This window comes from Capricornis sumatraensis, chromosome 9 (assembly GCF_032405125.1).
Source record: "Capricornis sumatraensis isolate serow.1 chromosome 9, serow.2, whole genome shotgun sequence".
Lineage (NCBI taxonomy): Eukaryota > Metazoa > Chordata > Mammalia > Artiodactyla > Bovidae > Capricornis > Capricornis sumatraensis.
Window position 1 is genome coordinate 41,759,862 of NC_091077.1, and position 10,570 is coordinate 41,770,431.

General features: G+C 36.9%; 1 protein-coding gene across 1 annotated transcript; it reads left to right on the plus strand.

The window, feature by feature from the left end:
• The first annotated feature begins 6,016 nt into the window (after positions 1–6,016).
• Positions 6,017–6,976, plus strand: LOC138086262 (olfactory receptor 2T6-like). Its single transcript, XM_068981057.1, has one exon. The coding sequence runs from the start codon at positions 6,017–6,019 to the stop codon at positions 6,974–6,976; it is 960 nt and encodes a 319-aa protein (XP_068837158.1).
• Positions 6,977–10,570: the final 3,594 nt, after the last annotated feature.

Below are 10,570 nucleotides of genomic sequence, written 5' to 3' on the forward strand. Positions count from 1 at the left end.
ATCTGCATATCTGAGGTTATTGATATTTCTCCCGGCAATCTTGATTCCAGCTTGTGCTTCTTCCAGTCCAGCGTTTCTCATGATGTACTCTGCAGATAAGTTAAATAAGCAAGGTGACAATATACAGCTTTGATGTACTCCTTTTCCTATTTGGAACCAGTCTATTGTTCCATGTCCAGTTCTAACTGTTGCTTCCTGACCTACATACAGGTTTCTCAAGAGGCAGATCAGGTGGTCTGGCATTGCCATCTCTTTCAGAATTTTCCACAGTTTATTGTGATCCACACAGTCAAAGGCTTTGGCATAATCAATAAAGCAGTTTTTCTGGAACTCTTTTGCTTTTTCCGTGATCCAGTGGATGTTGGCAATTTGATCTCTGGTTCCTCTGCCTTTTCTAAAACCAGCTTCAACATCTGGAAGTTCACAGTTCATGTATTGCTGAAGCCTGGCTTGGAGAATTTTGAGCATTACTTTACTGGCGTGTGAGATAAATGCAATTTTGTGGCAGTCTGAGCATTCTTTGGCATTGCCTTTCTTTGGCATTGGAATAAAAACTGGCCTTTTCCAGTCCTGTAGCCACTGCTGAGTTTTCCAAATTTGCTGGCATATTGAGTGCAGCACTTTGACAGCATCATCTTTCAGGATTTGAAATAGCTCAACTGGAATTCCATCACCTCCACTAGCTTTGTTCATAGTGATACTTTCTAAGGCCCACTTGACTTCACATTCCAGGAGGTCTGGCTCTAGGTGAGTGATCACACCATCGTGATTATCTGGGCTGTGAAGATCTTTTCTGTATACTTCTTCTGTGTATTCTTGCCACCTCTTCTTAATATCTTCTGCTTCTTTTAGGTCCATACCATTTCTGTCCTTTATTGTGCCCATCTTTGCGTGAACTGTTCCCTTGGTGTCTCTCATTTTCTTGAAGAGATCTCTAGTCTTCCCCATTTTATTGCTTTCCTCTATTTCTTTGCATTGATCCCTGAGGAAGGCTTTCTTATCTCTCCTTGCTATTCTTTGGAACTCTGCATTCAGGTGGGTATATCTTTCCTTTTCTCCTTTGCTTTTCACTTCCCTTCTTTTCACAGCTCTTTGTAAGGCCTCCTCAGACAGCCATTTTGCTTTTTTGGATTTCTTTTTCTTGGGGATGTTCTTGGTTCCTGTCTCCTGTATAATGTCATCAACCTCTGCCCATAGTTCATCAGGCATTCTGTCTATTAGATATAGGCCCTTAAATCTGTTTCTCACTTCCACTGTATAGTCATCAGGGATTTGATTTAGGTAGGACCTGAATGGTCTAATGGTTTTCCCTACTTTCTTCAGTTACATATTTCACTTTTCTCATATGTGTGGTTAGATTATTTTTCTTATTCTTAGTGAAGTTTTGTGTGTTTTTTTTTGTTTGTTTTCAACTCTCTTTAGCATAGACAGAAGTTGGTTTGTTTCAATTTTGAAGAATCAATCAGTTCTTTTTATAATCAGTGTACATATTTTAGAATCCATTAATACCTACTTTGAAGTTTTAATTTCTCTTCTTCTTATTTAAATTGAAATTGTGGATTTATTTCTAACTAATTGGGTTAAATCTTTGTTTACCCCACATATGTTTTATAAAATATGCCTTAAGTACTACAAAATATTGTCTAACTCTTTGGCTATGTCTTATAGGCTTCCATGTGTATTATGTTTGATTTAAATACATCTTTGAGCTTTGAACTTTTTGCCCTGAATAATTTTTGAGCCATATGTTCAATTTTTTATTAGATATAGACCTGCTATTATTTTAGAGTTCTAACATACTTTACTTTCGTTTACCTTGAAAATGAATTGAACATATTGAGCATATAAAGCACCTCAATTTTTTTTCCTCTTTTTTGTTGAAGTATAGTTGATTTATGGAGTTGTTTTAATTTCTGCTATGCATCAAGGTGATTCAGTTACATTATTTTGTCAATATTCTTTTCCATTATGTTTTATCATAGAATATTGAATATAGTTCCCTGTACTATACAGTCGGAGAAGGCAATGGCACCCCACTCCAGTACTCTTGCTTGCAAAATCGCATGGACGGAGGAGCCTAGTAGGCTGAAGTCCATGGGATCGCTAAGAGTCGGACACGACTGAGCAACTTCACTTTCACTTTTCACTTTCATGCATTGCAGAAGGAAATGGCAACCCACTCCAGTGTTCTTGTCTGGAGAATCCCAGGGACGGGGGAGCCTGTTGGGCTGCCGTCTATGGGGTCGCACAGAGTCGGACAAGACTGAAGCGACTTAGCAGCAGCAGCAGCAGTACTATACAGTAGGACTTTTTGTTTATCCAATGTATGTAAAATAGCTTACATTCTGATAAAGCATCTCTATTTTAAATGAATGGAAGAATTATCTTTTTTCCATTTATAATACTGATATAAATTACATTCTTTTTAGAGCCTTTGTCCTTTTACTTTTACTTAAGAATAATTAACCACATGATGGCCAATTGCACTTACTGAACTTGTCTTTAGTATATTCTCCATCTAAGTCACTCTGTGTCTTTTTAAAAATTTTATTGGTGTATAGTTGATTTACAAGGTCAACATTGTGTTAGAGCTGGTGTACAGCAAAGTGAATCAGTTATACAAATACATAAATCCACTTTCTTTTTCCAGATTTTTTGCCCACATAGACTATTACAGAGTGTAGAATAGAGTTCCCTGTGCTATTCAGAAGGTTCTTAATAGTTATCTACTTATATATAGTAGTGAGTGTATGTCAATCTCAATCTCTCAGTTTATCCCTCCTACTTACCCCCTGATAGCCATAAGTTTGTTTTCTATAACTCTATTTTTGTTCCCTAGATAAATTCATTTATTCCCTTTATATAGGTTCCACATATAAGCAGTGTCATGTGATAATCATCTTTATCTGTCTGATTTACTTCATTCAGTATGATATCTCTATATACTTGTCACTTCTTTTTTGCATCTATTTAGTCTATCATTCTTTTGTTTTTAACTTTTTCTGATTTGTTTTCTTAAAGAGTGAAACTCCTCTTTAAAAGTGTTTATCCCCCACGATGCTGCTATTAAAATAACTGTTTTCTATCCTATCTTGGTATATGCCTTTATCTCCTGCACTCTTATGTGTTTTTATTTCATAATTTTCAGTGTTTTAGAACACATACATATTTCTTTGTTTTAATACTAGTACTGATTCTGTTAGTGCTTTTCAGAAATGTTCTTATCCTTATAGTTCTCTTTTTTGTGCCAATCATGAGTGAAAGTCTATCATCTCTGGCTCATTTACTGAGGGAGAAAGTGCTGGACTCTTGATAATTTTATATTTAGTTATTTATCAATGGCTCCTTCAGCTTGAATATATGTTCCAAAGGAGAGGGAGCACTGTTGATGTATCATCAGCTCTTAGATCAGTAGTTCACAATAAATATTTGAATGAGTGAATGAATGCAAGCTGCTTTTAGGTACTTCATAATTTTATTCTATGTAAATTAAGTATGGTTTATGTAGGGAACAAGGTATAAAGAAGGTTGAGAAGTGCTTGCAAACGAGACTCTCAACCAGGGCTGAACATTCTTGCAAACAAGATGTTCAGCTAAGAATCCTGTTTGTTCCCATGGGAAAAGAACATTTCTTGCACACAAGGATGTTTCTCTGATTCCTCAAAAGGAACAGACCCTGGGACAAAACGGATTCTAAGTTGATAAGGAAGTTCCCCAAAACAAAGTCTTAGCTGCAGTAAATAAGTCAAGGTAAAGGTTATCTCGCCCTGCGCCTGCGCACTGTACAGTCTCTGAATCATAGTGCTTGGCAGCTTGCCCTGTAGGTTGTTGTGCAAGGGAGATAAAATAAAGTAGCTGTAAGAAGCAAGTGTTAAAATATAAAGATTTAAACCACTCTGCAGTGTTGGTGTTTCATTCCGTCGCCAGCAGGTTTATGTATAATTTTTTGCATAATACTTTCAGACCTTGTAATATTATTTTGATGTTAAGCATTATTTTGAATTCTATTCAAGTTTTCAATCATATTTACATTCTTTTTAAACATGTTTATTTAAGGTGAATTCAGTGTTCACTATAAGTGACAGTTTGTAAATTCTTTTCTATTCTTATTTCTCAACTTTCTTTCATCTATATAATATTTAGAAATATATTAGTGTATATTTCTGGTAACATATTTCAGAATATCTTCCTTTTGGATTTATATATTGTTGACAGTATGTATGTATCCAATAGTATTGACAATAGCTCTTATTAAGCACATAACACATTCCAGTTACCAAACTAAGAAACTGATTGTACTAAGTGATGTACTCCTTGAAAACTGTCTTGTTTCTTTCACTACAGAGCAGATGAAGAAACAGAGGAAAACACCTTGTATGGTTAAAAAAGGATCATCCTTAATCATAGATTAAGGAATCATAGAGACCTCTTACTCCAAAATATCATTCCTAGGTGAGGAAATTGACTGTAATCCTGTCCATTTATGGTCACATCATTTGCCCTTTTTGTAGTATAACATTGCATAGGGCTTAATATTGTGTCCAAATATTTCAAAAATTATATTTGATGTTTGAAGAATGGTAAAGCTAATGAGGAATTTTTTAAAGAATTCTCTTCTTTTCATTATATATTCAGTACATAAATGTACCACCCAGAGTGTGGATTTCCTTTTGCTTGGGATTTCCTCTACTTGTCCTCTACTCTGCATGGTTCTTCAGACACTTCTTTCAGGTATCATCTCTAAGGAGTATGACTGACCAAATCAGAATGCTCTCGATAGTGAAAGGAGTCAGGACACATGCTCAACTGGAGGGGACCCAGAGACAGAAGAAATGACCCAGACTGCCCCAAACTAACTTGGACGGAGATTCTCCTCTAGTAAAGCCTTCAAGGTCCACAAAATTGCAGAATCAAGGGGGAAAAAATAACAGGCTCAGCTGTACAAAAGGGACACAAACAAAAATAATCAGAATGAGCATATGTTTAAATGTTATACAAATGATTGCAAATGGAAATGGCATCTCAGTTCTACAGATTATTTAGGAAAAGCTTTTGACCTCTTTACCTTGGTCCAAACATCTTAAGAATCTTACTTCAAACACCTCACTACCCGACTCATGCATGATGCAATGCTCTGCATGAACTGTCCTGAACATAACAAACTCCTTTCTGCTTTAGGACTCTTAAATTTGCTATTTATTCTGCAGGAACAACTTTTCCTCAAGTCTTCACATGTCTACTCTCATTTGTTATCCTAATTTATCCATATTAATGAAGCATTTTTCATTACCTAGCACCATCATTTTCCTTTGGTTTACTCTCTTTCTGTCACAATTAGAGCTGTAAGTCATATGAGACATTCCTCTTTTGTTTACAACAATTTCCCTAGAGCTTAGAACACTGCAAAAGTTATTCTCCATGAATAAACACTGGTGTATGAGTGACTGAGGAATCAACAAATGAATGAAAAAGCAAATGACTATCATTCAATTGTCACATGAACAATGCTGTCATCCAACTCAATACTTCAAAATCTACAGTCATAACTACAACTTAATGGTTATTTTTTGATGACACTGATTGGCTTTAAAGCTGTCACAAAAATTCTCATATCAACGAAACCTCTTACTGAACTGTATGTTTATTTGAACTGAATCAATTGACTTGTTTTTCAGTTGTATCCATATTTCAAACAAGTGGAGCCAACTCCAGTAGAAGATCTTATCTATAGCTCATATTCTAAAAGAACAAACTCCCTTAAGTCAAGGATTAATTTCCAAATGACCATTTGTCTTCATGCCGTGGGACCTAACATTAGAATTGCTTTTCAACAAGAAGAAATTTCCAAGACAGAAGAAACCGCAAATCTGCCCCACATAAAACAATTGACAATAGTGTATAAATAAGTTTAATTTAATCATACTTACATAGACATTTTCAATGGTTCATCTTATCTACTGCAATTTTCATCAACCCCATATTTCTCTTCTTATGCCTCCAGGTCCAATTTAAAACCATGAATGGAAATAATAAGACCTTTTCCAGTGACTTCACCCTTACAGGGCTCTTCACTAACAACAAAGCCTCTGGCTTCCTTTTCAGCATCATTTGTGCCATCTTCTTCATGGCCATAATAGTTAATGGGGTCATGATCTTCCTGATCTACATAGACCCTCACCTCCATACCCCCATGTACTTTCTGCTCAGCCACCTCTCCTTCATTGACATTTTGTACATCTCCACCATTGTGCCCAAGATGCTGGCCGATTACCTTGAGGGTGAGGGGACCATATCCTTTATTGCCTGTACAGCCCAGTACTTTCTCTATATGGGCTTTGTAGGGGCCGAGTTTTTCCTGCTGGGACTCATGGCATATGACCGCTACGTGGCCATCCGCAACCCTCTCCGCTATCCTGTCCTCATGAGCCATCGAGTCTGTTGGATGATCTTGGCCAGCTCTTGGTTTGGTGGTGCTTTGGATAGCTTCCTCCTCACCCCTATCACGATGACTCTACCATTCTGTGCTTCACACAAGATCAACCACTTCTTCTGTGAGGCACCCACTATGCTGAGGCTGGCCTGTGGTGACAAAGCTGCCTATGAAATGGTGATGTATGTTTGTTGCGTCATGATGCTGCTGATCCCCTTCTCTGTAGTGATTGGTTCCTACACTGGAGTGCTCATCACAGTGCACCAGATGAAGTCGGCAGAAGGGAAGAAGAAGGCTTTTGCCACCTGCTCCTCGCACATGATGGTGGTGATCTTATTCTATGGGGCTGCCCTGTACACATATATGCTTCCCCAGTCATACCACACTCCAACTAAAGACAAGGTCTTTTCTGTCTTTTACACTATCATCACCCCCTTGTTAAACCCTCTCATTTACAGTTTGAGAAACAGAGATGTGGCTGAGGCCTTTAAGAGGGTTTTGGCAAGATGTCGAGGGACCCATGGTATGACAAGGGAAGAGTTCTGACAGTCTAATTCCTCCATGTCTGCTCAGGAGTGTATGGAGTTTTGCCACGGATAATATAGATAATTCTTGCAGCAACCACCAATGCCAGTTATGTCAAAAAGTACATCAGCCATACTTTTATCAAAAAGGTGAAACAGCTGAAACATCCATGCATGAACAATGCCAGAGTGTTATAAATGTTATCAAACTAACTCATATCTACTTGCCCACTGTGCAACAAGCCAATCTACTGACACCAAGTTGTGGTGAAGGAAAGTACAGCATTTACTGAAGGGCATCAAGTAAGAACACTGGACAGCTAGTGCTCAAAAGAAAAAACAAAAAAAAAAACTCCCTGATGGCTTTTAGGCAAGGGTTTTTAAAGGCAACATTAGGGTTGAGGATTACAGGGTACCTGATTAGCTCATGGACATTCTTCTGATTTGTTGATGATGAGGTAACAGGGTGATATTTCAGGAATCTTGATCACCAGCCCTCTGGTTACAACCAGTCTAGGACACACACACTTAAGGTCAGCATGTAATGACTGTTCTTTACCTTGGCAGGGCTCTTTGTTTCTACAGAATGACTCAAAGTTTTGGTTAAATACTTGAGAAAGAACTGTTGATTCTGTGATTCTGCTTTACTGTTGAACTAGTGTTTCAGCTATCTTTAATTTTCTTGCTTGTCTGTCTTGTATTTGTTTCTGAATTCCCTCACTTCTCTAATTAGTAAATTAGTTTGCTCTTTGGAACTCAGGGAAAGCCTAGGAGACTAGAGCCTTTTTTTACAAATGAAAGAAAGCACACAGAGGGGCGTTTGTACCCAGGAAGTCCCCACAGAATCCTGCTTGGTTTCATAAACAACAGTATTTCTTCCTTGTGGCCACCCATTCTAATTCTTCCCTTATATCAATTCTATGAGTGCAATTTATGTATATAAGGGCCCCAGATTGTCTGATTATTATTACAATTTCTATCCACTCTCAGGAACTTCATAAGAATGGCAATTTTGATTAGGTTGTTTAAATGAACCATAGACAGAGTTTATGAAAAAGGTTAGAGGTGCAGACATTTAAAAGAAGCTATAGCATCATAAAACTTCAAAGGAAATACATACACAAACTCCACCAGAATTTAGAAAAGTTAAATATCTTTTCTTTGAGTAACAACTGAAAACATTCTTCCCTTATTTAAATCTGGGGCTGGAAAAAAAAAATGAATCACATGTTTTTGCAGAAATAGAGACTAATACTCTTCTGGGCATGATTCTATAATGTTATGTATGTTATATGGTAAATAATCGTTATATCAGAAGGCACAGTAATAGGCAGGAGAGAAAAGGGTGCTTTATGGATTTGTAAATTCAGTAGTCAGTTTTCAGTTTTTTCTCCAATTCATCAGAATTATTAAATTTCTGGAACCCTGCTCTAGATATTATAGTGATATGAATATTTTTATTCCAAAGAAGTGGTGGACAGCTTATTTTTCCTCATCTATGGTACTAAGTTTTACATTGTACAACATTACAAACTGGGAAGAAAATAATTGGCTTTCCATCTGAAAGTTGGAACCAAAAAAATTTCCTTGGAAAATGACTTAGATAATTTCTTTTTAGGAAGTTGGGTCCCTAAAGAGAATGTGTTTAGCCTAAATTATAGACTCAGTTGTAAAAACCTGGACCAAATCCCAAGCCCCTTAACCTTCTCTGTAATGAGGCTATGCCAGATTCTATGCTCTAAAAACCCTAGCTGGGTTCAGTAATATTCTACTTCTGACAGACACTGATGATTGTAAACATAATCACACCTCCTATTGCACTGGAGAAAGGAACTGAGTGGTAAACAAAATTTTTAACCAAATGGAAAACTTTATGTTGGACCCTGTAGATTGGACTGACTAATCAAGAAAGTGGACTTGCTTCCTTTTATTTTAGTGGGAGTGATGAGCAGGGAGGCCTCGCGTGCTGCGATTCATGGGGTCGCAAAGAGTCAGACACGACTGAGTGACTGAACTGAACTGAACTGAAATTAGTTGTTACCAAAGGTGGCCTTTTTGAAGCTCTCTTTCTGGAAGGTTCATCTCCTTCAATCTTGTCCAACTGGCTAAGAAAGTACCACATGCTAGGCATTAGGAGGAAGAATTTCCAACACAGAAGATAGTGAGGTACAAGAAAACAATAAGTCAGAAGAGGTGAGGAATGATCCTGAGAACTGAGCATCAATTTGGGGTCCATTTTTAAAGATCATGTGAACTTCTGTCCATTTTCTATGTAACTATGGCCCAATTTCCTGTTTTGTGAAAAGTGAGGTAGTATAATGGCTTTCCTTATAAGATTTGGAAGAGCAAATATGATAAATGCAATAAACACTGGTCATTATTTTTGCTATTCGTAATGGGGGTAATTGTCTTTCAAGCTTCTAATATTTGTGATTTTGAAAAAAAACACCCCATTTATCTTTAATCTTTCTATCCTTCACACATACAAGCATGCTGCTTTATTAATTATACTAAGAAAGATTGATATTGGGTAAAAAAATATCCAATTTTAAGGATCAAAAATAAATTTGTCAGGAAATTTGGGAAAAAATAACTAATGCATACTTTTTAAATGTAGTCATTAAAACAACAATGTGATAGTACTGTGTACTTATTAGAGTGGTTACAATTGAAATTACTGTAAAATACAGGAAGCTTCATTCATTGCTGGTGGGAATGTAAAAACAAATCACTGTGGAAGAGAATTTGACAGTTTCCAACGAAATTAAGTCTAGTCTTACCACATAATCTGGCAATAGTGCTTCTCAGGATTTATCCTACTGATGTTAAAAATTAATAATAAACAAAAAACTGCATGGGAATATTGAGCAATTTTTTTCATAATCATCAATAATTAATCAAGATGTCTTTTAGTAGATAAACAGATAACCAAAGTGTGATACACTTTAAAGTGTGATATATCAATACTCTTGAATATTGTTCAACAATGAAAAGAAATGATCCAATAAGCCATGAAATAAAGGAAGAATCTTCAAGGTATATTACTAACTGAAAAAAAACCAGTCTGAAAATCTTATGTGATATATGATTCCAACTATATAACATTCTAGACAAATAACAAAATTTATTGTTGATATTGTTCAGTAGCTCAGTCATGTCTGACTCTTCGTGACCCCATAGACTGCATCATGTCAGGCTTCCCTGTCCTACACAATCTGCCAGAGCTTGCTCAAACTCATGTCCATTGAGTTGGTGATGCCATGAAACTGTCTCATACTCTATCGTCCCCTTCTCCCCCTGCCTTCAATCTTTCCCAGTATCAGAGTCCTTTCTACTGAATTGTCTCTTCGCATCAGGTGGTCAAAATATTGGAGCTTCAGCTTCAGCATCAGTCCTTCCAATGAATATTTGGGACTGATTTCCTATAGGATTGACTGGTTTGATCTCCTTGCAGACCAAGGAATTCTCAAGAGTCTTCTGCAGCACCACAGTTCACAAGCATCAATTCTCTGTACTCAGCCTTCTTTATGGTCGAACTCTCATATCCATCCATGACTAGGAGAAACCATTCCTTTTACTAGATAGACTTTTGTTGGCAAAGTAATGTCTCTGCTTT